The sequence below is a fragment of the Strix aluco genome, chromosome 4 (assembly GCF_031877795.1).
Source record: "Strix aluco isolate bStrAlu1 chromosome 4, bStrAlu1.hap1, whole genome shotgun sequence".
NCBI classification, from domain to species: domain Eukaryota; kingdom Metazoa; phylum Chordata; class Aves; order Strigiformes; family Strigidae; genus Strix; species Strix aluco.
Window position 1 is genome coordinate 2,688,022 of NC_133934.1, and position 27,712 is coordinate 2,715,733.

At 43.9% G+C, this 27,712-nt stretch overlaps 1 protein-coding gene and 1 non-coding gene across 2 annotated transcripts in view; one reads left to right on the forward strand and one right to left on the reverse strand.

The window, feature by feature from the left end:
- Window positions 1-2,025: 2,025 nt before the first annotated feature.
- Window positions 2,026-27,712, forward strand: part of DNAAF9 (dynein axonemal assembly factor 9) — an 84,621-nt gene continuing 58,934 nt past the window's right edge. Inside the window, exons 1-6 of the mRNA XM_074821779.1 lie at window positions 2,026-2,142; window positions 13,678-13,757; window positions 20,107-20,226; window positions 21,859-21,983; window positions 25,538-25,634; window positions 26,881-26,987. Coding sequence (XP_074677880.1) covers window positions 2,057-2,142; window positions 13,678-13,757; window positions 20,107-20,226; window positions 21,859-21,983; window positions 25,538-25,634; window positions 26,881-26,987 — 615 coding nt within the window. The 5' untranslated portion in view covers window positions 2,026-2,056. The remainder of the gene's footprint in view (window positions 2,143-13,677; window positions 13,758-20,106; window positions 20,227-21,858; window positions 21,984-25,537; window positions 25,635-26,880; window positions 26,988-27,712) is intronic.
- LOC141923650 (U11 spliceosomal RNA) lies at window positions 6,893-7,000 on the reverse strand. Its single transcript, XR_012623366.1, has one exon. It is a non-coding gene; the product is annotated as a U11 spliceosomal RNA (small nuclear RNA).

Below are 27,712 nucleotides of genomic sequence, written 5' to 3' on the forward strand. Positions count from 1 at the left end.
GAGGGACTGTGGGAGATAGTGGGGGTGCTGGCGACTCACCCCAGAGGGGTGCCTGGGTGGGGCTGCTGCAGTTTTGGGGCCCGGCGGTGCAGGAATGGTGAGTCGGGAGGCGTTTACATGGGGGTGCAATGCTGGGTGACATGGGGGGTGTGCTGTAGGCTGGGGGGGGCAGTGCTTTGGGGGAGGCCAGGGCACATCACCCCACGGGGCTCTGTGGGGTCCGTGTCACACCACAGGCCTTCGGGGCATCCAGGGGGTCCATGTCAGCACCCCACGGGGCTCCGTGGGTCTCCATGGGGGGGTTTGTGTCACACCACCCCTTGGGGCTCCAGGGGGTCCGTAGGATCTGTGTCAAATCGCCCCGTGGAGTTAGGGGGGGTCCGTGTCACACCACCCTGTGGGGCTCCGGAGGGTCGGTGGGGTCCGTGTCATCACCCCTCAGAGCTCGGGGGGGTCCGTGTCACACTGCCCTGTGGGGCTCCGTGTTGTCCGTGGGCTCCGTGTCACCGCCCCCTATAGCTCGGGGGGGTCCGAAGGGTCCATGTCACCACCCCGCGGGGCTCTGTGGGGCTCCGTGGGGGGGGGTCTGTATCACACCGCCCCTCGGGGCTCCAGAGGGTCCGTGTCAAATCGCCCCGTGGAGTTCTCGGGGGGTCCGACTCACCGCCTCTCACGGCTCCATGTTGTCCGTGGGGTCCGTGTCACGGCCCCCCATAGCTCGGGGGGTCCGTGGGGTCCGTGTCACCGCCCCCCATAGCTCGCGGGGTCCGTGGGGTCCGTGTCACTGCCCCCCATAGCTCGGAGGGGGGTCTGTGGGGTCCGTGTCACCGCCCCCCATAGCTCGGGGGGGTCCGTGGGGTCCGTGTCACCGCCCCCCATAGCTCGGGGGGGTCCGTGGGGTCCGTGTCACCGCCCCCCATAGCTTGGGGGGGTCCGGGGGGGTCCGTGTCACCGCCCCCCATAGCTCGGGGGGGTCCGTGGGGTCCGTGTTACCGCCCCCCATAGCTCGGGGGAGTCCGTGGGGTCCGTGTCACCGCCCCCCATAGCTCGGGGGGGTCCGGGGGGGTCCGTGTCACCGCCCCCCATAGCTCGGGGGGGTCCGTGGGGTCCGTGTTACCGCCCCCCATAGCTCGGGGGAGTCCGTGGGGTCCGTGTCACCGCCCCCCATAGCTCGGGGGGGTCCGTGGGGTCCGTGTCACCGCCCCCCATAGCTTGGGGGGGTCCGGGGGGGTCCGTGTCACCGCCCCCCATAGCTCGGGGGGGTCCGTGGGGTCCGTGTTACCGCCCCCCATAGCTCGGGGGAGTCCGTGGGGTCCGTGTCACCGCCCCCCATAGCTTGGGGGGGTCCGGGGGGGTCCGTGTCACCGCCCCCCATAGCTCGGGGGGGTCCGTGGGGTCCGTGTTACCGCCCCCCATAGCTCGGGGGAGTCCGTGGGGTCCGTGTCACCGCCCCCCATAGCTCGGGGGGGTCCGTGGGGTCCGTGTTACCGCCCCCCATAGCTCGGGGGAGTCCGTGGGGTCCGTGTCACCGCCCCCCATAGCTCGGGGGGGTCCGTGGCGTCCGTGTCACCGCCCCCCATAGCTCGGGGGGGTCCGTGGCGTCCGTGTCACCGCCCCTCATGGCTCGGGGGGGTCGGATGAGCCGACGCCACGGCGGGGGGGGGTGTCTGTGGTGGGGTCGGACGCGCCCACGAGCGGTGGGGGGGGGGGGGGGGGGATGGAACGAGCGCTGCGCCGGGGCTCCGTGCGCGGGGGGGCGGCAGGAGTTGGACGAGCCCATGCCTCGCGGAGGGGGGAGCCACCCGTATCCCCGCTATATTTACGCCCAGCTGTCTGTCAGCCGTAGAATCCTTCCCGCCCCGGCTCCGTGTGAATAGAGAAGCAAGTCGGGCTGGATCCTGCGCCTTCGAGAAAGCGAAGAGCGCGGGCAGAGGGCACACGGTGGCGCGTCGTCCCCCCCCGCGGCGGGGGGGGCAGTGGTGCGCGCGGCGCGGGGCGGGGCGCAGCGGCCGCGGTGGTACCGGCTGCCTCGTCCCTTCGCCGCGTCGCCGTCGCCATGGCGCTGTGCGGCCGCTCCGCGCTCCTCCTGCCGCCCCCGCGCCCCTCACCGCGCCGGCCCCGGGCCGCCGAGGCCTTCGTCAGGTAACCGGGGGGGGAGATGCGGGGGGAACCGGCGGGGAAGGGTGTTGAGAATGAGGGGGGGGGGCGCTGAGGAGCTGACAGGGCGGGGCCGGGCTTTGGGCTGCGCTGAGGGGGTTGGTGGGGTGGGGCCGGGTGTTGGGGGGCTCTGAGGGGCCGGGGGTGTTGAAGGGGCTGGATGGAGCGGGGATGGCGTGTTAAGGGCGAGGGGGCGTGGTGCGGAGGTTTGGGGGGAGCTGATGGGGAGGGGTTGGGGGTGTTAAGGGATTTGGTGTGGGAGGAAGTGGGGTGTTCAGAGAGCTGTGGGCGCTGAAGGGGGTGCCTGGGAGGAAAATAGGATGTTAAGGGCGTTGGGGTGGGTTGGTGGGAAGGATGGGGCGGTTGAGGGCTTTGGGGGGGCTGAGGTAGGCTAGAATGGAGGGGTTGGGGACACTGAGGTTTTGTGGTGTTGGGGGCGTGGCAAGGAGTTTTGGGGGGTATTGCAGGGGGATTTGGAGCCCTTAAGGAGGCTGGGGTGATTGTGGGGGGCTGGAGCATTAGGAGCAGCGTTTGAGGGGCTGGGGCTATGGGGAGAAGGGATGGGGCATCATGGGGGGCAGGCGAATTTTGCAGGTGGCTGTGGGGAGAGAAGCACTGATGGCCTTGGCAGGATGGCAGGCAGGGGCCTGACTTGACCTTGTGGGTGCAGGGATTGGCAAATCCTGAATCCCACGGGAGGAGGGTGTGGGGGATGGACTGGGGGCAGGGAGACAAAAAGAGAGGTTTTGGGGATCTTGGAGAGGGGCTGGATTGGAGAGAGGGGGTTTGGGACTGTGGGGACCTGAGCCTGGGTCTGGTTTGGGAGCGGATGGGTGTGGGGCTACCTTGGAAGTAGGGAAGAAAGACTTGTGAAAGGTAGGAAAGCTGAATTAGGGTAGGGATAGCAGAGATTTGGGAGGGTTTGAGGGATTATGGAGAGAAAGGAGATTGTGTATTTGTGGGGGCACTTGCTGGCTGGCTTGTGGAGACCCTGTTGAGGGTATGAAGGCAATAACGTGCTCTGAGCTTCAGAAATATGGGGGATAGAGCTTGACAAGAGATGGGGTGTGGGGACATGTTAGATGATAGCGTTGGCTCTGTGGGAGCTCGGGTGTCGGCTGAGCTTTGTTAGGTTGCTAGAGCTCTGTTTCCTTTTAAAGACTTAAGGTGCACTCCTGTGTGTATTAGGCTACAGTGTATTGTCTGAAGCGTCTGCAGAGAGGAAACGGCCTCAAGTTGCACCAGGGGAGCTTTAGATTGGATATTAAGAAAAATTTCTTCACCAAAAGGGTTGTCAAACACTGGAACAGGCTGCCCAGGGAACTGGTGGAGTCACCAACCCCAGGGGTATTTAAAAGACGTGTAGATGTGGTGCTTAGGGACATGGTTTAGTGGTGGCCTTGGCAGCGTTGGGTTAACGGTTGGACTCCATGATCTTAAGGGTCTTTTCCAACCTAAAGGATTCTGTGATTCTATTATCACAAAGAACAACCCAGGAACTGAAGTGCTTGATGCTTTCAGTAGTTATAGCACAATACATGGAAGTATTCATCAGTGTGAAGTCAGATAATAGAGGAACTGGGACACTGCACGCAAATGGGAGACAAACAGCTGGTCAAGCTACCTGAGTATTAAAGTGGGTCTATGATTGCTGTAGATTTTTAATTTAAAAAAAAATTAATAAAATTTATATTTGGTGCGAGAAGAGAGTAAAAATGTTTCCACTTCTTGGACAATATGCCTGTGAAATGAGAAATTCTGCACTGTGAGAGAGAAATGGAGGTCGTTCTGTTTGTTTGAAATACATGAACATGGCTGTTCTGTGATGGTTATGTTCCCTCTCTGCCTGCAGTTCGAAACTGAATTAATCATAAAGGGGAGGGAAAAGTGACCTTTATAAATATTTTTTTCACTGAATAAATTAATCTTATTTGTTTAGAAAGGGCTTAGTATTTGTTTATAGCTGGAAAGTATCTAAAAATTCATGATCAGTAACACAATACCAAGATGGTAAAAAAAAGCTGAAAGAGAAAATGGTTTCCACTGAAGCCTCTCTCTTTATGAGTGATTTTTGTAATCTGAGATCCTGTTTTAGAGTTGCAATGAGAACATTCAGGCTCTCTGTGAACATCTGCAAGCTTTTGAGCTCCACTGGGAGATCCAGACAGCATCTGTAATTGGGCGTGTTTGTAGGAGGCGTGTCATCCGTTAATTTTTTTCCTCCTCAACATTTGTTCTTGTGCAGCTTTTTTTTTTTTTCAGGCCAGATGGAGGCAGGGAGGCCAGTGTTTGCAATAAATTTCCCAAGCAGTCACCAGATACCAGGCAGTTAATAAAAATAACTTAAAACAAAACAATCCGTTACCCTCCTCCCCCTGCCCCCAAGTCCCAAACAGGAATGGAAAAATTCTTAAGACTATATAAAGAATAGAGAAACGGCCAGAGATAATTCTTGGAGTTCTTCCACATACTTCAGAGTTTTGGTTTGCAGTATGGTGTGTTGGCAGCTGGCATTTATCACAGCGACCCTCGGCGTTGTAACAACAAAAGCAAGTAAAGAATGGTTTTGTAAATAAAAAGAAAAAAAATCCCTTAGCTAAGAGTATTGCCCAAAAAAGTGTTTGTCGTTTTAGAAGGTGATGTCATGTTTCATGTGTCTGTGTCTACTGGTGAATGTTGTCCTTAAGAATACATGCATTTATGAAAAAAATTTCTATTAAATGCTTTTGTTAGATATCACCATCTAAAATCAGTGTAAATTTGTTGTATTTGGTAGCGCTCTGGACCCCCCCAGTCTGTGTTACCTTTAAGTAAAACAGAGTAGGCAAATCCTTGTTATTAACTACCCATGTGTGTAACATAATACAGATTGGTTCTCTCTGTATCTATGTGGGGAAATGCAAAATGAGTACTTGGGTTAATTTTTACATCCTCTGTGCCTATACGCCTAATACTATCATCCTCTAAACCATTCTGATTTTAATTGCATAATGGTTTAGTATGTGGCTTTTTTCCTATGGCTTCAGAGGAGCAGTCGGTGGGGTGTTTGGGAGCATGGTGGTGGGGGGACGGAAGAGTTGTTGTGGTTTCCCAACCAGTTTTAGCAGGGGACGTGTCTGTTGAAAGATTAACAATTTGTATCCATGTGTTCCTTATGTAATTATACTGAGGTTCAGGATTTTGTAATAGCACTGTTTCACCAATTTTTTTTTTTTTTTTTAAGGAATGTACTGTATTTTAGCTATGCAAAGAGGCAGCTAATTTAACTTGCTGAAGTACAGAAGGAGGGGAAAAAAAAAAAAAAAAGAGAAACAAACCCCATTCCTTGCATATGGATGGGTTTCTACCATGTTACGGAAGGTGACTTGGGGTCTGCTGAGTGCTAAGCTGTGGCCAAAGTTAAGAGGGATGTGGGACTATGTGGTTGATATGGATAGGAAGGTAGAATAAGTGCTTGGGAAGGAAAAGTTGCCAAGGAGGGGAGCAGAGCTGTTGCGTTAACTTGGCTGCCTGTGGAGATTCAGCCGAAGTTACCCCTTTGCTCTCGTTCACCTTGAACTGGTGGCAAAACATCTGGCTTCGTGCTTTGTGGCTGCAGCGCTTGTGGCCCAGGAATGGGCTCTGAAAGTCCGTTTAGTCTTAAGGCACCGTCCCTTAACTTCTGATTTCTGCTGAAGTGCTGGACACTTGCCTTGTCCTTCTGATCAGAGATCGACTGATGGCAGAAGAATTACACTGGAGCTACTAGGCTTTCCTACTTCTTCAAATATTGTCATTTTGTCAGGTAATAGTGTTTTTTGAGGGGGAATAGTTGGTGTCCTCGATAACACGCTGCAATTTAAGAAAGTGAAAATACAGACTTGGTGTTCGTATATCAGCCCATTAAACACAGCATGCATCAAGGCTGGACGTCTGACTAGCTTGTATGTGTGTGTAGGTGGTGGGCAACCTGTCATTTGTTTGCACCCATGGAAGAACACCACTTTGTTTCCAGCCCCTGAGCTGATGGTGAGGGCCAATCTGTGAGTTGCTGACAGTAAACAAGTATGTCAGCGGGCTGCACTATCCCGTGGTCATAGAAAATACCAGTATGAATACTGATGTGCTTTCTTAATAAATAGTGTTCCTGTTCAGATGTGCTGAAGTGCCAAAGATCCTGAACAAGCTTGTAATTTGCAAATGGCATCAGGTAGCCCCAAACGTTTGGTAAGGAGAGATTCATGCTTGTTCCTGTGTGCTTTGAGGTCTCTGAAATACAGAATTGAGTATCGCTGTCCATTTAAAGTCAAGAAGCAGGGGATTTGGTCCTGTAAAATGCACACAGCATTGAAATCTCTTTCTTTACGTTTAATATTTGCTACTTGCTGAATCACAGAATCACAGAATCATCTGGGTTGGAAAGGACCTTGAAGATCATCTAGTCCAACCGTTAACCTCACACTGACCGTTCCCAACTCCACCAGATCCCTCAGCGCTGGGTCGACCCGACTCTTCAACCCCTCCAGGGATGGGGACTCCCCCCCTGCCCTGGGCAGCCCATTCCAACGCCCAACAACCCCTTCTGCAAAGAAATCCTTCCTAAGAGCCAGTCTGACCCTGCCCTGGCGCAGCTTGAGGCCATTCCCTCTTGTTCTATCACTTATTACTTGGTAAAAGAGACTCATCCCCAGTTCTCTGCACCCTCCTTTCAGGGAGTTGTAGAGGGCCATGAGGTCTCCCCTCAGCCTCCTCTTCTCCAGACTAAACCCCCCCAGTCACTTCTTGTATGACAAAAATTGTGCTTCCAAAATCTCTTGATGTTGATTCTGCAGGGGCGGCCGTGGGCACGGCAGAAGCCCTTTTTGAACATGCAAAATGTTTTTAAAGTTGCTGGGCATCCTATTTACAGTCAATTTCCCTCTATTCATTGAGGAGAAATTTTGAAAATAGATGGAAAATGTATTTTAGGGTGGGTGAATGCCATTGTCTTTTGTGAGGGCCAAGCAGTAAAACAGAGTTATTTTGGTGAGCTAAGAAAAAACAGCTGAGAAGTCATATTATTGTTTGAGCTAGATAGTAAATTTCAAATGCACTGCTTTGGAAATTAATGAAATTCTGAGAGTATTTGACTCAGTCTGACTTCTGGATTCTGTTTTCACAAATATATTAGAGATGGTCATAATGTCAGACTGTGGGAAATCCAGGGAAATCCTGTACTCTGATATAAGCAGACAATAATAATGTTTCTGGTAGAAATTGTGAGGTCAACAAAAGGCCCATGAAAAATAAACTTGATTTTTTTTGGGGGTAGAGTGGAAACAGATGGTAGTAGCAGCAAGTTAACAAGATTTGGAAAACAATAAACTGCTTTATCTTTCCATTTCATTTATTTATTTTAAATCAAGTACTTAACATTAAAACAGTGTCTGTCTTAGGTAGACAGCGTGAATCTTTTCAAGCCATACCCTGAAGATGAGCCTTGCTAACGTGAGGGTTTGCACAAGCTTGCCAGGCGTGTCTCAGTTTTTTCCCGTTGTTCGCTGCTATCTTAAAAACCACATGTGGGTTTTTAGGACTGCCTGGCCTTTGTGGGGGAGGAGCGTAACATCTGCCAATATGAAGCAAAACATACTGAACACAGTGAAATCGCATCCTTTGTCAGCTGAATTTGCACATTGATCACAGCTGTGGCTGTCCCAGCCGTATGGTAACCCAGCCTGTGGGAATCAATCGGGAATCAATCAGGGATCAATGCTAATATCGTTGCTGCACTAGTAGCGCTGGATTACAAGGTCAAGAAAAGGAAGCTTGCGCGTAGAATAAATTCAGCTAGCAGCAAGGGGTGCAGAAAAAATGAACGCATTGTGGAAACACAAAATACTGTGAGGCATTACTTAAAAAATGTATTTGTTCTTTCTGATTGAGAAAGGCACAGTTGTTAATATCCTCTTTATTTGCCAACATACATGGCTTGCAGCGCCGTGTCTGTTACCAAGTTGTGACAGGCTAGACTGTTGTAAAGCAAGGTACTTTGCATAATTAGTATGAAGACATGTGAACAGATGAGCACTAATTCTTAGAAGTTAATGATTGTCAATTATCTTCCCCCTTTTTTTGGATCTAGTCCAAGATGAGCAGAATATCAAGTACCTCAACACATAGTTTCTTAATTGGCCCAAGCACACTTTATTGCCAGATGCCACACCAAAATGTGGCTTTGCCTTTTGACCTGCCTTCATCAGCAGTCAGATCAGCTTGCTGATGTTTGAAAGTGTTATTTTTTTAGTTCCTGGGATGGAGTTTGTTTGGATCTGTAAACCAAACCGACTTGACACATGGCTTCAAGATTGTTAGTGCAGATACAAAGGAAGTGAGAAGGGCGAGACCATCCCTTGCAGCACCGTGGGCTCTTATACTGGTTTAAGATGATGTCGAAATCGCATCTTCTGTTCAAAAGCGCACACAGGAAAAACTCTCACTTCACCTACTTCAACTTCTTATTCACTTCTAAAGCAGCCTGGTTATCTGTGGTTGTCTCAGATGAGCTTGCTTGCAGCTCATGTCTTGTTCAAGTCTCGCTGAAGTCCAGGAATTTGGGGTTTCCTTAGAAGGGCTTCATGTAATTGTGCCGTTGAACACACCTAATGCTGATTTTTAAGCAGCAAGCTACTGTAAAATTTAGTTGTGGTTATGTACGTGGGTGGATCCAGAACCACCATCTTCCAGGAAATCATCCAGAAGCCCAGAGGGTTATGCCATTGTGTGAAGGTTGTTCTTCGTTCTTTTTGTTTGAAATTGTGTTACTGTGGTAGAATGAAAAGGAGTAAAAAGTCAGTACCCTTGCTAGGGCGCTTGCTTTGGAAGCGGGAAAAGTCATGGATTTTTGTTCCCAGAACAATTTCTTTGTTTTTGTCAGATGATTTGTTTAATGTGAAATGCAAGAAAATGCTATTTTCTTTCTCTGACTTTATACACAGTTTAGCCTGTATTGTTTAAAAGCATGTAGTAAGAATTCTAATTATTCTCTTCACTATTTCTGAATAACCTCTTTCTTCAGACACAGAAGTCTTCTGTTTTTAATGTCAGCCTGTGAATGTAATGATTTATACACACTTGAAATGACGCTGAAAATATTTCTGTGAAGAAGCTTTTTCAAAGATTTCTTTCATAGAAACCACTTCTTTAAATGAGGCAAGGGAAAATATTCTGCTGAAGGCTGTTTAATATTAAGATTGAAATAAACATCTTTATGGTCATACATCTTATTATGAAATAATGAACATATAATTTTCCCTACGCTTTTTCCTGTTATGTCAGGACTATCTCCTGAACGAAATGTAGCACTGAATTCAACTTTACTTGGCAGAAATTTCTTGGCAGCTTAATCTGAGAACTTTATAATTTTTAAGGAGTGCACCAAAGTTATAATTTCTGTGAAAAACACTGAGAGTAATTCTAGGAGAGTAAAATTCCTAACCTTAAATCAAAACTTAAGGAGGGAAAGAAATACCCAACCCAGCACAAACATGCAAGTACATTCTTCTCCCAGTTCCCCTTCCCCTTTTCCCCCCACCGCAGTTTACTTGAACAGATCAGAAAATACTTTCACAGAGCTCAAGAAGAAGAAAACGTGGTGTATTTTGCTTTGCTCTGCTCTGGCCTTGTTGCACAGGCTCCTAACACTACTTTTGCTTTTAAATTATAAGCATATTTGATCAGGTCTCCCTTTTGTTGAAGCCGTTAGTGTGAAATTAAAATTTAAAGGTCTTAGGAATAACTTATCTTGTATCGTATAATGATGTTTTTAAATAAATGGGGGTATCTTTCCCCACGAGTTTCATACAAGGAGTTTCCATATTTGTTTTTTGTCAAATTGAGTTCTAGCCATTTCTATCTTTTAAAAGTGATCAGTATAGGGGGAAATATGATTGCAAAATCAAGGTATGTATTCATGCTGTGTTTATAATGTATGAAAGGTTTCAAAAGTATTTCACAATCCTGAAAAACCTGTCTTTGGCTGGAGAATTACTTAAATTTGCCTTGAGAGTGAAAGCCGAACACAAATAGTAGAGGGATTTTTGCATCTTATTTCTGAGAAAAGTTGACTGAAAATCTACCTCTTGTGCCTTCAGATTGGAAGTGTTCATAATATTTTTTTCTGATGACAGTTTCTTTTCTCACTCTGAGGAGAAGCACGAAGATGCATCCTCTGATATGGTAAATATTTTTAATAGAAGTCAGCCTGGAAGCTGCTTTTTGTGTCATTGCAGAAGCCCTTGGGCAAGCTTTCTCACAGTCCTTTCGATCTGTCCTTCAGAGTCTCGGGAGCTTGGGTTTCTCTTAGACAGTCCTTTGCAGATAGGTTGAGAAGCATTTTTGTTCTCATGCGGACTTTGTACGTAAAGTTGCTTCCATTTTCTTGTGTTTTACAGAGGCTCTAGCAAGTCTACTTGCCTGCAGCTTGTCCTTAAATGATTGTGGGCTTGTTTGCATACTAACAAATGAAATAAGTCAAATTTGTTTGCTAGACTTATTGCTGTGGGTAGAGTTTGTTTTCTACTCTTGATTTTGTGACATGGGAAGTGTAAAAATGCAAGCACTGTATAGCTTGTCATAGTGGATCATCTTTCACCTAGTGGGTTTGGGGTCCTGTTTAATGATGGGACGAAAATCTTCCAGAATAAGATAAAAAACCTTAAGTTTGGATAGCTGTGAAATTCTGTTTTAGGTTAGGTTTTAAAGAACTAATAATTATAAGTTGCTAAAATGTGCAGCATAAAGTTCAGTGTTTCTGTCGTGGACAAGTTCCGCCAGGGAAGGTTTAGACTGACTATTAGGAAGTATTTCTTTGCAGAAGGGGTTGTTGGGCGTTGGAATGGGCTGCCCAGGGCAGGGGGGGAGTCCCCATCCCTGGAGGGGTTGAAGAGTCGGGTTGACCCAGCGCTGAGGGATCTGGTGGAGTTGGGAACGGTCAGGGTGAGGTTCATGGTTGGGCTGGAGGATCTTCAAGGGCTTTTCCAACCGAGATGCTTCTGTGTGTGACTTCGTAGCATCACCTACATGGGCAACAGCGTCTGATAGTACCTGATGTGGTGTCTTTTTGGTGTCATCAGTGGCTTTAATTTCTGTTTCTGTATCTACAACTGGATCAAAATCTCTATTCATACATATGGCGGACTGTGATACAGTACAGTGTATAGTCTGAATTGGGCATTTTCAGGCAGAAAGAAAAATTAAGGGATTCAGAACTCAAATAGGGAACCTAAAAACAGGAAAAAATAAAACTGGGGTTGTTTGCACTGATTTTGTACTTACAAAAGTGTCTTCAACTGTTGTCTGTCCGCACCGTGGGTGTTAGAATTGCACTTAGATTAGCTATATTGTAAACTTTGCATGTTCATTCTGTCTTCCAGAGAAAGTAGAGCATGATAATTGTAGTATTACTGAAAAAATCTATTTACTTTTTACTTGGCTTGAAATACTATGAAAATAGAGATATTTGACCTTACTTTCTTGTTTGTTTGAGCTGATTGTAAATTTAGCTCTAAGTGTTTCTGTGAGAGACATTTGTTTCCTAGAGCTGAACAGCTCATAGTTACATAAACAAGACTATAAACAAGAAAACACATTCAGTAATATCAGCAGTGAAATTTCTTGCCTTCTATCTGTATTAAAACAATCTCACAAAATGTTGCCTAGAAGCACAATTTATGTTGCTTTCTGGCTTTTGTAGCTGAATTTTTTGCCTGACTTAAAGATGCGTATTGGACAACTAAATTAAACTTTTATATAATAAACAGTTTGTTTTAATTATGGAAATCTTGGCAAGACTTGGTATTATTTCATTTCTTTTTAATGTGGATTATTGAGGATTATACTTTAGGCTTATAATTTTCCCTAACTTCATTTTAGAAAAATTTCATGGTTTTAATACAGAAGTCGTGAGAGAGGTAACATGAAAAAAATCACAGAATCGAATCAGAATCCCAGAATCATCTTGGTTGGAAAAGCCCTTGAAGCTCCTCCAGCCCAACCATGAACCTCACCCTGACCGTTCCCAACTCCACCAGATCCCTCAGCGCTGGGTCAACCCGACTCTTCAACCCCTCCAGGGATGGGGACTCCCCCCCCCGCCCTGGGCAGCCCATTCCAACGCCCAACAACCCCTTCTGCAAAGAAATCCTTCCTAAGAGCCAGTCTGACCCTGCCCTGGCGCAGCTTGAGGCCATTCCTTCTTGTCCTGCCGCTGGTTCCTTGGCTCAAGAGACTCCTCCCCCCTCTCTGCACCCTCCTTTCAGGCAGTTGCAGAGGGCCATGAGGTCTCCCCTCAGCCTCCTCTTCTCCAGACTAAACAACCCCAACATGCATCTTATGAAAATGATCTAGATATTTCTTTGGGTATAGAACGGAAGAAGTTCCTGCTTCTGTGACTGCATTAAGTATTATTCATCTAGGGTTGTTCTGAGCGGTGGTTTGCTTTCTGACTGGAAACCCACTGGTATGAGTTCAATTTGTTAATTTGTCTTGCAGAAAAAAAACCCTTCTTAAAAAGTGACGGTCATCTGGAGTTCAGCTTTTGTTATGTTAAATGAGAGTATCTGCTGTATATTTTTCCATTACCGACTAAATAAAATTATAGAGAGTAATGCTAGATGCAAGGCAGAACTGTAGCGCCTGGAGCTTAATAAGAGAAAATCCTCTGGTTAGGGGCTGTCTATCTGAGAATGCTCACTAAAATTGCTTTCTCTTTTCTGTCTGAAAGTTCCCTTGGTTCCATGTTTCTGCTTATGTATGTGCTTGTAAGAAAGCCAGGGTGACCCGTTTGAGTCTTTGTGATAGTGGTAAGCAAAAGCATCACTGCGACACTGCAGCTGGCATGATGATGATTCTTTTATTAACAGAGGACGTGGATGAGGCCCTGCAGGTTTGTGAGCAGAGGCAGAGTTCTCTGTGCCTTCCTCCCTTCTCCCCTACACGAATGTCATGCTTTTGGATCTTGTGAGAGGTCTGGGACGTGTCCATATAACGTAGTTACACAGAGTGAAGCGATGTGATGGTGCTGGAGGCGCTGAAACTCAACTTTTGCAAACTCCTCTTGAGGTGACAGAGCTACCTCAGTCCCTTCCCTTATCAACTTCCTCCTTGGGCATCACCTGCCCTATGTTGCTTTGCTCCTTGTTGCTTTGCTCTCTACTTCTTTGGTGGAGAAAGGAGTGTTGCTGGCTTGGTGAGAGGAAACTTGAACAGAAATTTTTGCTAGAGGTTATAGAGGTTAAACAGGGCGCTTGGTTAGAAGGGATAGTTACGGGTTGTAGTCTTCTCTGAGGGCTATATGTACTTCATCTTTTAGTGGACAAAAATTAATAATCTGGGGATGGTTTGATATGAGGTCTAAATGTATTTCAAACAAAAGATATCCAAGCTGAAGCATGTCCACTTAGCTTTTTTTCTTTATTATATAAGCTATGCCAACTCTTTAGCCTACCAAATTTGAGCACTTCAAAACACTGACCTTAAAGACGAATTCTCTTTCTTTTGCAGCTGCAGCCGCCTTCGAAACATTCAGAGTATCCTGACGCAGAGCAGCAAATCTCAACCTGATGGAATCCTTTGCATTTTAGGTTAGTTTTATTCCCCCCGCCCCTTTGTTCTCACTATACTGGTAAAGATGCCATGAGTTTCAGGAAAGCAAAGATGTTCCTGTCCCAAGCCCCAGCCCTGTTTCCCAGTGAAAGGAGAGCAGTTTGATTATTACACTCTTTTCTCCCTAAGTAATTCTTAAACCTGTTCACAAATTTCAGGCAAACTTGCTATGAAAGTAATAATATCAGCATTCTTGCAAGTCTTATGAAAATTCAGTGGCTGGAGGGAAGAGAGAATCTTTGTTAATGTCCAAATTGAAGGAAGGGTGGAGAGAATTTAGTCCCTATCTATTTGGAGTGAACATTCAGCTGCCTAGGCAGTGTTGGCTTTCTAGCTGGTGCTTGGCTTAAAAGCTCAAGGCTGAAGGCACATGTGTTGCGGCTGGTTTCCCTGTGGAGGTGGGGAAGTGGAAAGGATTAGGAGGTGCTGAGGTTAAGGGAGCGGAGAAGAGCAGAGGAGCACCAAGACTGAGGATCGTGATGTGCAGAGTGATGGCAGGTGGTGGTTGAGACTTGGCTTAGAAGAGATGTGGGGAGAATAATCAGAAAACTGACAGAATTAATAAAACCTGAATTTAGGAGGAGGGAGGTCTTGCCTCAGGTGAAGTAATTCAAAATGCATTTAAAGAGTCGCATGAGAAACCCGGGAAGCAGTTACGACTTAATTGGTGGCATATAAACAGCGTGTAGTTTCAGTGCTTTATTTCTTCTGGGGTTGGGAGAAAAGGGCGATACGAAATAAAGCTGCACGTGCAAGTATGCTGTAGGAAAGTAACAGGGGTTTTGTAGTGCTTTAACATAATTTCCGTACATAATCAGTATCAAGATATTAAAGGAAAAATTGCGGAATGATGATTGAAATTCCTTAGAGGACTAAGGAGTGATTGATTAAATAATGTATTACAGTTAAAGATGGAGAAATCTAATGTAGCCCTAAAGAAGTTATGTGTAGTAATGGGCTTGCATTAAGAAATGATACAACAGTCTGGTTCTTTAGAGTTTTATTTTGGGTTTTGGGTTATTTTTTTTTAATGATGTAGCAAGAAAACTTGAAGAAGCTCATTCTCCCAACCGCAAGAAGTTGTAAATTGTATAACCTAGTTCTCTTTTGGTCTGTGCTAGCTGTGTAACATGACTCTTCCTACACATTCTCTACGGTAAGAGTTTAAGAATTCTTTGGCTAAGTAGTAACTTTACAGCTGGAAGGTCTGTAAGGTCACTGTGTCAACCTTCAATGAAACTTAATCATACAGGATAAAGTAGTTATTTTTTGCCTTTGATGCTAGTCTAATTTCATAAAATCTGTCACTGTGCCATCTCACCATTGACACTGTAGTATTTCTAGATGATGTCAGCTCTAATGCTGCAGTAAGTCTCAAGCAAAGAATAGTCACTCAAGCATTGTAGGGCTTTAGGGAAAGCATTACAGGCAAAAGGAATTGCTGTGTGTAATCCTCAGTGTAATGTGAAGTAGTTAAGTCCATGCATAAGACCATACCTCTTAATAAATAAGCATTTCTGCTATGGAAATATAGGAAGTGTGCTTTGTTACTGGACTTGTGCTTTGCACTAATCTCTTTCAGCACCCACAATGGGACTGTTGTTGTCTCATCTGACCTGTCTAATGTAGCCTGCAGAATTTCTCCCGTAACTTCTGATTAAGTAGGCATGTCACTCTGTTATAAATGTGTTAAATCGGTCTTCAAATACAAGCTTCAGATGACAAAAAATATATAGTCTTACATTTTGAGTACTGTTGACTTCTGTGGAAAGCAGATGCTCATAACTACCTTTTTTTACAGTCAGTTCATGTTATATTTCGCTTGGCTGTCTTTAATGACCTAGAGTTAGTGCATTTCCCTCACCCCAACTTTAATTTACATACTGGGTTGTGAGATAAAAATAATAGAAATTTAATATTTACATATACAAATTTATATAATATATAAATATAAACAATACAGACCACTTCCAGTAGATTAATATTTACACTGACATTAAAACCAGCATTGTGAGACTCCAAAGAGGGATGTGAACTGACCAATTATTGATACAATTATTTAAATAAAGGTACAGCTGATTTTTTAAAAGAATCTTGTCATCTTATTTTAAAGTGGTTGAACAGTAGCATTCCTGCATTGTTTGCCGGGGAGAAAAGGCATCACAGCTGACAGGAAAAAGGAATTTGGAGGTTGACATGTCATCTTAAAAAAGCTGTGATGTCTCAGCCGGAGTGTGTTGCTGTTAAAGCTCTAAGAAAACAGTATATCAAACTCCTTAAATTATACTCTGAACTATTTTTTTTTTTTTTTTTTTTTAACAGTGGTGTTTCTTGTATCTTACCTTTCAACGGAGATTTTCAGCTCACGGTTAAGTTGATCTGATTTCTGAGGATATGTGTTTAGTTTCAGGAGGGTATGTCTATAAATCTGACTGTAGTTGTAGCTGTTCTGATAGGAGATCAAACTGTTTCACAGTTCAGCATAGCTAAGCTAAATTTTTAGACCCTGATATTTACTTTTTATTCTTCCTGAAGAGGATAGGACTACTTCAGAGGCTGTACCAGTAAATCTTTAAGTTTATTTTAGCTTGGTTCTGTTCATGTATTACTACTTGTTTAGGTAATTATTTTTTTTTTTCTCCATTATGTCCATCCTACACAGAGCTCTTGCTCTTAGGACATGGGAGAAACCTTCCCAGCATTTAGTACATTTCACTGATAGTTCATCACATTCCTTTTCCACATAGAGACTATTTTAATGATGATTGGAACTGCTGTCAGAAGTGACACACAACTGTGTGTTGGTTTTGGGCAAATGTCTAAAGGTCCATTCTCTCCAGCCTCACCTTCCTGCTACCTCCCTGGTGTCCCTAGAGCTCACGGGGCAGTTTAATGTGTTATGGAACAACCATTTGTTTTGATACTCAAAGGTGTGTCAGAAATACATGTCTGGGATAAAAAGCAGGACTTTTTTTACCTGTAGGCTATGTTTGTGTCAGTTTAGCAACTGTGAAATCAGATAGAGTGATGGTTGAGCTGAATATTTTTTGCTGTGCAGAAGGCGTCTCTGCCTGCCCCTGGACTGCTCCTCTTCCCTTTCCTCCCCACATGCATTTGGCATCAGTGCTGGTGGTTGTTTGATATCTTCTACCTGCTTCATCTTACTGAGCAGACAGATTTTTTTATACACCCCCCCCCCCCCCTTTATTTGGCCAGACTAGTTTTCTGCCAATTTAGCAAACTGAATTGGCGCGCTCGGAGGTCAGATGAGCACTGGCTGCAGGAGAAGGAGCAGGAATGGCTCTTTGGGCAGCAGTGAACTGTTAGACTGAGTCATTGTCTAACTGCACCCTTGTGATGAGTTGGGAACAGACTGGGAGTTACTGAACTCCCAGCTCAGCTGGAGACAGGTGTGGGGGTTTCCTAATTAATAGCTTGCCCCATTGTTCTGTTGAGGACTCCTAATATGCTTTCTGGAGGTATCTTATCTTTGTCATTGTTTCATTTCCTGTTTATTTTCCGCCAGCTATATCGGTTCATTTAACTCCATATGTTTCTGTAGAATAGTATTAAAGCCCCAGTATGAAAGCTTCTGTCTGTACTGGATACTAAAAACAAAACCAAAACCACTAAAAACAATTATTCTGCAGAGTTAATTCTTTTATGGGAAGCTAATTTCTTCCCTGCTAGCCTGTCAGTGCTCTGCAAGCAATAAATTCACCCTTGTCCTCTATTATAAGAGTTAAGCTTATCAGCTGCCCCCCTCGTTAACATCTTTTTGTCTGCTCTTCTCCTCCTCCAGTCATTAACTGAAAAAGCAGGGGTTTGGTGTTTAGCTTTGAAGATCTTCTCTTAGTCAAGCCTGGAGAAGAGATGATGTACCCAGATAAAACCTCAAACTCTTCAAGTGATGGCGACATCTTAACTTTTAATGAGGACAGTTTCTCTTTTTTCTTTTTTTTCTTTTTTTTTCCTGACCTTCCAGACTTTATAATCATCTGTTCAGTTTTCTGCTTCACTACATGTTAAGTCTTGTTAGCCAACCCCTGAGCACACCACCTTGGCTGTTTAGCGTTTGGAAACCCTGGCAATGAGCCTGATAGGAAAAAGTGCAAATGCCATGGCTGCTTGCATCCATGCTGTCTGGCCTGTAGTTGTACCTCCCAGGATTACCATTTGATGGGATAGGGGATGTTTGCTTGTGAAACACCGGTAATACTGCTTGCAGAACTTCTGATCTAACAGCTTGCTGCCACTGAAAGGGGCTACCCTAACTCCTACTTTGTGTCAGATTATTGCTCATCTGATCGACTTCAAAAGTTGCCTCAGTTAGGCAAGTAATCAGTAAAACAGCTTATCTTCAGGACATTGTGTCCTAAGGCTACAGCTGATTTCAAGGAGACTGATTACGTTTAAATAGGGTTCCCTAGAACAATGGGACCCTTGCTTCCTGGAAGAACATTGTCTCCACACTTGATTGTAACTAAAATCCCACCTAAAGACAGGGGCTTCAGCACCGCTAGTAGTGTGTTGAGTCCCACTGAATTCTAGATCACATGGGTACGTCTGCTTTCAGGGGGCTGAAAATGTAAATAAAATAAAAGGAGGCAGAGCGTTCTCCCTCTTCTTCCTCTTTTGCGCTCGCTCTCTCTGAGTTCCCAGATCCGGGGCAGTCTGGGTGTGCAGAAAATTGTTGGCATAGCAAAGACAGAACATTGCAGTGGGGGGGAAAATGAGTAACTGGGTCTGAGCACCCTTTAGCTGAGTCTTATCAATGCTATGACTTGAGCTCCAGATTGACTGCTAAGGCTCTTGATACTCCCTTTGTCACGGGATGCCTCTGAACACAGAGAATTGTGATTTGTTTAAAAAAGAGCATGCTTCAAGGATGCATGTAAATGAATGGGAAATCAGTGCTAGAAGCTGGATAGCAGAGGAATGAGGGTGGCAAAGATTGTAGTAGGAAGGGTTTTTGAGGGCTGAGAAAGCTGGGGCAGGTGTGACACAGGTTCCCCCCTTCCCTGTAGTGTGTTACTGGTGCTGATGGCTGTGAAGCCATGAACAGGGAGCAGGACTACAGAGGTTCACAGCTTCAGCAAGATTTGAAGTGATTGAATTTGTCTCTTCTGAAGCCATACACCAAATATCAGATACCTTGAAATATACATGAGCTATCCAAAGGCCATTTACTAAACAAAACATAGGGGTTTATTAAGATGTGGGGTTCAGTAGCTGGATGCAGACACGGCATCTGGTTAGCACTTTAAAGCTGAAGCATAACATTAAAAAAAGGAACATAACTAGCAGAACCAAGGGTTTATTCCAGTTTCTGGTAAGTTCAGGAGACTCTTTAGTTTGGTTTCCAGTGCAAGTCCTGAAACCCAGACATGCAGGCTGTGTTGTTATATTATCAGTGTACAGATCTGTCCTTTGGACAGTGGTAACAAATCTTGATTTGTTGGCAGGCACCCAACTGTATCCTAATATAACTTGGTAGGAAAACTTGACGTTGGTGTTTATGAGAAATTTTGTAGCAGTCAAGATGAGTGACCTCTATCAAGTGTGGGTGTTCAGGATGCTGTTTCATGCATGGTTTTACTTGTGGAGAAATCTTGATTTATTACAGTAGAATTAAGAATTATGACTGTGATTGTCTTCCAGAGAGATGCAAATAATTCCTAAATCTGTGGCCTGTTTCCTTTCCTCTTGTATTTATCTTTTATCTCTTCATGCTCCAGATCTTCAATTGTTTTATTTTCCCGAGGACCAGAAAAGGCTTTCCTTGGACTCAGTTTGTATACCATATGTTTTGTCAGAATATCTTCATGATATGTTAGAAGTCCACACTGGCTTTCTGGTGACTCAGGGATTGCACTATAATACTGACAAGATAACATTTAATCATGTATTCTAAAGCAGGAGATTTAGGTCACAGGATTAGTTTGTTAGGAAGCTTCAATCAAGAACATACTAATTAGAAAGCATATTGCATCCGGACAGATGTTTAAGATCAAATTACCGGATAAAATTGAACTTTTGTTGATGCAGAGCACTACAGAAAACTAGAGTTACTTAAATTTTTTTAGAGCAAAGCCTGTGGATTTAGGTCAAGAGTGGAATGTCCGTATGTAGCAATGAACTTGCAAAACTCCTTTCTCCCTACCCTCTGTTCCCAGTGTGTTCAACGGGCCTAAGTGCCCACTGACTATGTGAGGGAGTTGAGTTAATACTCCTGTTTTAAAGTTTTCTTACTAGGGAAGAAAACAGCCTTTTCAGGTGTACAGTGTTACAACACATAACCATTTGCATATGGTTTTGCTTTTGCAGGAATAGATAGTCGATACAATGAAGGTTGCCGGGAACTGGCAAACTATCTGCTTTTTGGCTTGTATAACCAGAGTAACAATGACTTTGAAAGAACTGGGTTTCCTGAAGAAGTTCTTGATGGTGAGTAGCGTATTCAACATTTTTACCTATTTAGTCTTTCTGGAGCCAGAAAAAGGGGCATACCTCAAAAAACCGGAAAGGCAGTAAATGTCTAATTGTGTATGTACACCTGAAAAACTGTTCTTAAAAATGCTGTTGGAGAACTCTTGTTTTTAAAAACGTCCCCCCTCCGTACATTCCCCGAGTGTTCTAAACCTGGACAAATACAGCCCATTATGAGAAGTCCTAGTTCAGTCATGGTATATATGTAAATGTGTTATTAATTATTGTGTGATCACACCTCCGGAGTTCTAAAATACTTGAACTGTGTTTTACTTTAACATATTAACTCACTTCTGTGATATTTGAAAGGTGGCCAGTTGCCATGATCGTAGATTATTATTCCCTTATTTGCATGAAACTTTGCATATCTACCCCATAGGCTGTAGTGCTGTAGTTGGAGCAACCTTCTGATGTAATATTAGGCAAGAGCAGCTATAGTTTACAGTTCTGTAAGTGCTCTGCTGGGACTCATCACTGACACTCTTGGCTTTTCAAAGGACAGGCTGATGCAAGTTCTGTGCAAGACTCCAGAATAAACCCACAATTGTTCTGAACTGTCTGGACAGTAAGAAGTACTATATATGGCTGTCAACTGTTTCTTTTTTAAAGAAGCAGGGAATGATTGTGTGTTCAAATAGTTAAACAGTTATCTTTTAATGAGGTACATTATCATAGAATCACAGACTGGTTTGGGTGGGAAGGGACCTTAAAGATCATCCAGTCCCACCCCCCTGCCATGGGCAGGGACACCTTCCACTAGCCCAGGTTGCCCAAAGCCCCGTCCAACCTGGCCTTGAACCCTTCCAGGGAGGGGGCAGCCACAACTTCTCTGGGCAACCTGTGCCAGGGCCTCACCACCCTCACAGGGAAGAATTTCTGCCTTAGATCTCATCTAAATCTCCCCTCTTTCAGTTTAAAACCGTTACCCCTCATCCTATCCCTCCCCCCGATCAAGAGTCCCTCCCCCCTTTCCTGTAGCCCCTTTCAGTCCTGGGAGGCCGCTCTAAGGTCTCCCCGGAGCCTTCTCTTCTCCAGCTGAACCCCCCCAACTCTCTCAGCCTGTCCTCACAGGGGAGGTGCTCCAGCCCCCCGAGCATCTTCGTGACCTCCTCTGGCCCTGCTCGAGCAGGTCCGTGTCCTTCTGCTGTTGGTGCCCCCAGAGCTGGACCCAGCACTGCAGGGGGGTCTGATGAGAGCGGAGCAGAGGGGGAGAATCCCCCCCCTCGCCCTGCTGCCCACACTGCTCTGGGTGCAGCCCAGCACACGGGTGGCTTTCTGGGCTGTGAGTGCATGTTTCTGGCTCACAGTCAGTTTTCCATCCACCAACACCCCCAAGCCCTTCTCCTTGGGGCTGCTCTCAATCCACTCATTTCCCAGCCTGGATTTGTGCTTGGGATTGCCCTGACCCATGGGCAGGACCTTGCCTTTGGCCTTGTGAACTCCATGAGGTTTGCATGAGCCCACCTCTTTCCCATTATAGGAAAAGTATTTTCTGTTCAGTTTCAGTGTTTTGGGTTTTTTTTGTGCCCATATAATTCTTCTGTGTATGGAGTCTTAGTGGTAGAATAATATTTGTTGTGCTTGTTGCAGATATAATCATATTAATAAAACCTGACAGTGTCCATCTGTACTGTAACCCTGTGAATTATAATCATCTTCTGCCGTATGTGGCATACTGGAGGAACTTGCATTTTCACTGCCTAACTGAAAATGAGGTAAGTGGAAAATGAATGCAGATGAGAATTGCTAATGAGCTGATATTCAAAGTGGAACTTTTTTTTTAACATTCCTTCCAGAAGTCTTTTTTTCTTTTTCATACTCAGCAGGGGTGTGATCTGCATATATATATGGGTATTAATTGTTTCGCTAATGTGTGCGAGAAGAATATGTTTTTAATACTTTGTATTTATTGGAGCATGAAGACAAATTGCTCCCCTCTCCTGCTAATTACTATTGTTTTGACATGAGTCAATGATCTTTTAATGAGGAGAAACATGTGGGTTGTGAAAGATGCAGAATCTGAATCAAGTACCACAGTCAACACTGAGATTTTTAGTGATAGCCTTATTTGCTACCAAAGCAGTGTTTTAATGTGGTGTTTGCCAGTAGTTTTAGAATATTAGAAGAGATTGGCTTAGTAAGCCATTTAAAATCAAGAGACTTTATTATGTATTTTCATTTCAGCTTTAAACTTTTCCTTTCAAGAGTTATTACCCTCAATTTCATTGGGCCATGTGATTTTCATCTTGCATTTAAAAGTCAAGGTATCCTTAGGAAAGTTATGTTTATCATACTGAAGTACTGTTAGAGGAGTAAAAAATGGAAATAGTTTGTCTACGTGTGGAAGAACCACCTTTTTATTCCAGTTGAGACTGGAAGTGCTTCTTCCTAAACGCCATCATGGGAAGCTTCCCCCTCTGTTCAGTTCCGTGTGGTTCCTTTTCTTAAATCTGAAGGGAGTGGGTTAGGGGCCTGTGTTGTCGGTGAGTGACGCTGGAGGAAGAATGAATGGGGAGGTCAAGGAGAGAAACCTTTTGTTCCCTTGAGTTTCCAGCTTGAAAGTGATGGCGCTTATGATAGCTTGTGTTTTTATGTGGCTGGCCGATAGTTTAGATCACAGAATTATGAAATAATTCAGGTTAGAAGGGACCTGTGGAGATCACTGTGTTCGGCCTCCTGCTTAAGGCAGGGTTAGTGATGAGATCAGATCAGGTTACTCAAGTTCTTTTGCAGTTGGATATTGAAAGCGTCCAAGGATGTTGACTGCAGAACTTCTCTTGGTTGTGTGCTCCATTGCTTGACTGTCCTAATAGTGAAAAAGTGTTTCCTTTTATCCAGTCTGAACCTCTTTCGATTTTTGTCATGCATCCTGCAACTGCGAACTGGCTTCACCATCTCAATAATGTTTTTTTGTGGGCGTTGGAAGGCAGCAGTGAGCTCCAGCCCATTGCTCCTCTGGGCTTAATGAGCCTGGGCCGTTCCTTGTAGGACAGGTGCTTCAACCCGCGGATCACCGTGGTGGCCCTCCACTGAACTTGCTCCAGTTTGTCGATGTCTTCCTTGTACGAGTCCCAAACTCATTCTGGATACAGTCCCACGAGTGCTGCATGGAGGGGGGATAACTACTTCTTGTTAAGATGCAAACAGCTGAGCTACAAGTTAAAGCATGCCATAGCAAAATCTAAAGCCTGGCTTCATAAGGCTTTTTTGTTGCCAAAATCCCTACTGAAAGGGCAAATCTTGAAGCACACCTGACAGTGGTAAAACGTGCATTTTGGAATTAAGAATGGAGAAGTTCTTAACACACTGTTGCTAGCACAACTGCAATCTCAGCTATGGAATTTTAAGCTGCATCTACTTATGGGCTTTTATGTGATTTATCGTGCTAAGTAGTAACCTTAATCACACAGTACTGGCTTGAAATAATGGTGGAACTAGAAAGGTAAACCATATGCCTTGCTATTTGGGGAAATGAATGAAGAAGTTTGATTTCTGAGGCTGAAAATGCCAAGTTTACTTCATTGCTGTTTCATGTGAATGAGCTGAGCGATGCACTTCCAGTCACATTTCTGATGTATAAGAATTGCCAGTTTCCTAGATTACTTCTGAAAGAGAAACACAAAAATGTTACTGTGTCAGGCTTTAAGTGCATCCTGTTTACAGGAGGAATGCCTGTAGTGGCTTTTAAGCATTTTTTCTTTCAGTGACAGAAATAACTTCTGCTTGCTTTTATAAAAATGAAACCAAAAAACCTCAAGAGTTTTAGAAATAAATCAATGCTGTACCTGGGTCGGTGCAGCTCTTGATGAATCTGGCAAAACCTATAGGCTCTCCTTCCTTTCTTCCTTCTTCTTGCTGTTAACTAGACCATAGGAATTTAAGTGAATATCCTAGTTATTGGAAGAAAAAATGTGTTACTAAAGAATGCCCATTTTCAAAGTGGCTAAATAAGGTAAAGTACTGAAACTTGATGCATACTGCATAAGCTTTCTGGGTGTCATGACTACTGTTTATGGAACGGGCTGTATTTATTAGTGCAATAGCAGATAGTGAGCAAACCTTTAGCACCCTGCCAAAACCCAAGTTCTTACTCTAACAGCATTTTAAGTCCTGAGAAACTGGCAGTTGTTTGGGGCTTGGCTTTGAACTGAAACTTTGATCTGCCTTCCTGGGATTGAAGAAAGAACACATCATGGAGGAACTTGGGCTGCATCTTAAATTCAGGCTTGTCTTAAAAGAACTTGTTCTTAAAATAAATTTGTTGGGTGTACACAAGAGCTTTATACAAGAAGTTCATAATCATGTAATTTACCTTGATATTAAGTTCAGAGCACTGTACATAAAAAAAAAAATAAAAATAGACAAAACACTACTGCCTTCTGATCTTGCTCCAGAAAGCAAATGACTCTTGAAGTACCCAGCAGGGCTAGGCCTGTTGGTTTCAGACTTGCTGCTAAACTGAACCTTTTCAGATAAAAATCAGAGAGCATTTTTATGGTTTGGTCTGTTCTAAAAATGAATATTTTTTTTTGGTGTGATTGGTCTCTTCAGTCTAGTTTTTATGCTTTTCTGAGCCATAAGTATGATATTTGTTCTTCACTCCGGCTCTTGAGTCTGCTAAAGTCTTCAGACAACTTCAGTCTGCTACTAGTGTGAAACAGCAAGAGTGTGGCATGGTGGTGTCTCCTCTTCTTTCCTCCCTCTTCTTTTCTTACATACACCTCTCCAGCAGACAGCAGGTGGTTCTCAGTGCTTGTTCTGTGACCTGAGACATACCTGGTCAGTTGGCTTTCCTGGTTTAGTGTTGTTAAGCTGGTAATACTCTTTTTTTACCCCCTCAGTGGCACGTTTTTTGTGATACATCAGTTGGTATTCTCAAAATATCTTTTATTGTTTAAAAATTGTCCAGAATCTAGTAGATGATATTGAAAGACTTCATTGAAAGCTGAAATCAAAGTATATAATTATGTCTTCATATAACCTTAATAAAAATCTTGAAGTTTGATTTTTTTTTTGTTTGATTTTTTTTTTTTTTTTTTTTTTAAAGAACAGTTTCCATTGGCTTGAATACATCACTGCCATGATGGAATTTTCAGAATATAGAGACTAAGAGGTTCTTTAACTTCTGGAAGCTGTAGATAATATTTCAGTGGCTTACATGAGATTTGCTATGGAATTAAAACAGTAGAATACATACCTTCTTTAGTGCAAAGCTAACAATCAAATTAGGCATGCCTAATCAAATTTTATTTTAAATGATTTCTTTCAGTATGAAGATGAAGAAGCTGCAGAGGAATTCAAAATTTCCAGCTTTGTAGACATGGTTCGAGATTGCAGTCGCATTGGTATTCCATACAGCTGCCAAGGTAGGTTAGCTTGTTTTGTGCTTACAGTGTAAGTGTTTTGCAGCATGCAAGTCATGCACTTCAGGGAAGGAAGATTTCCTTGCCCTTGGTAAGAAATAAGGATTAATATGTCAATAGTTTCCTTTTAGCCTCTTTTTACTTGGGATTTCTTTCTGAAAAATGTAAGCCCTTAGACTTCATCTGAAGAGTGAATGCTCACAGCATGAGGCAAAGAAATAATTTGCATTCAGAGAAGTGTGTTCTGCTGCTACAGAAGTTCTCTGTTCAGATGGGAGCTGCAGATAAACACTTCTTTATGTAAGGAAAGAATAAACATTTCGTTATGCAAGTTTCCTTTTTTAGCACTGAAAAAACTGGGCTGCATGACTTCCTGTTATGATCTGTAGCCAGCCTTGCAGCCTGAACAGTGTAATCTTACATTGTTCAGTGAAGTGTACTTTGCAGTGTCCCCAGCAGTGAATAATGCAAAAGCAGTGCATGTACCTCACTCTGTAGCATGAATATGGGGGGGGGGGGGGGGGTTGATCCATAGTACAGTAGGTGAGAGGCAAACAAAAAATAACTGCTTTCTATTTTTGAACCATGTAAGCTCAAACCAAGCTAATTCAGTTTTGTTTTGTTGAGGTTTTTTTATTTATTCCTGGTTCTTCATTGCTTCTCTTGAGAGAGGATGATATGCTCTGACTGCCTGCAGAACCATTAATGGGTCAGGGCATGGGGGAAGGATGGCAGTTCTTTGTTAGGAAGTATCTAAAGGATAAAGGTGTGTAGCTTAAGGATGATAATCACACTTCAAGTCAGATGGCTTATAGCTTCACTGATGAGTACCAGGCTGATTAGTCTTCCTCTCCCCTGACTTAAAAATCTGATTAACATGGGGCTGATGTTGACACGATTTTACTTAAGGCCAAATATTTGTGGAAATGGAAGTAGGCAAAACTCCCTTTTTATTATCTCAAATTTTAACAGGCACAGTTTTGCTAATGTTCTTGGAATGAAATTTTCAAGGAGACATAATATCTGTTACTAGACTGATAGCTGGAAAAAAGGGACAAAATTCAGGGTGTAGAGAAAGAAGTTTCTAAAAGCTTCACAAAAAACGTTTTTCAGTTACAGATTTGAAGTTGTACAAAGACAGGATAATTGGGGTCCTTTATTAGAATCTCAGAACAACTCTAAGATCTCACAGGAAGTTAAACTGCCAGTATTTGTGAGAGAATGTTTCTGTGAAACATTTCTTTTGCAGGTCATCTACAGATATTTGATATGTTCATTGTTGAAAAGTGGCCAATAGTGCAGGCTTTTGCACTGGAAGGAATTGGGGGTGATGGCTTCTTTACAATGAAATATGAAGTGAGTAGTTATGTTTCTCTTTTTTTTTTTTTTTTTTCTTCCGCACCCCCCCCCGCCCCCCCCCCCCTTCATTCTGAAGCAGAAATTGAATCATGGAATTATTTCAGTTAGTAAGTACCTTTTGAAATCATCTAGTCCCGACTCACCACTCAAGTGAGCTTCTAAGTTGGATGAAGTTTTTCAGGGTCTTGTGAAGCTGAGTTTTGAATGTGCAAGGATGGAGACACTGCAGTCTTGCTAAGAGACTGTTGAGCTATGCAGCGCACTGTCCTGGATAAACCATGATTGTTTGGTGCCCCCCTAGCCTCCCTGTTGTGATTTAGAAATTTTTTCCTTATCTTCTAGAGCCGCCTCTACCAATAAAACACTTCTTTAAACTCTGCTAGGTGGGTATAGATCTTCAAGAGCAGTGCAAGAGAAACTGGTTAGTGACAAATGCCTTGAAATGAACTGGGAAAATAAGAAGTGACTATTTCTTAGATCACTGGTTTTGACACAAGAGATGTATCTACTTTTCTCACTAACATAATATATTCTTGGGTCATCGTAGCCTGCTGAATAGGGTAACAGTCAAGATTTTGGATGATGCTTCTAATTTTAATAATGATTTGCTGTTCCACTCTGAGTAACTTGGGTCATTTGATTTGCTTATTTATTAAATACACTCTAACAGCATCTTCAGAGGACAGCTTTATATTTATGTACTTATTTGAAGCTTCTTCTAT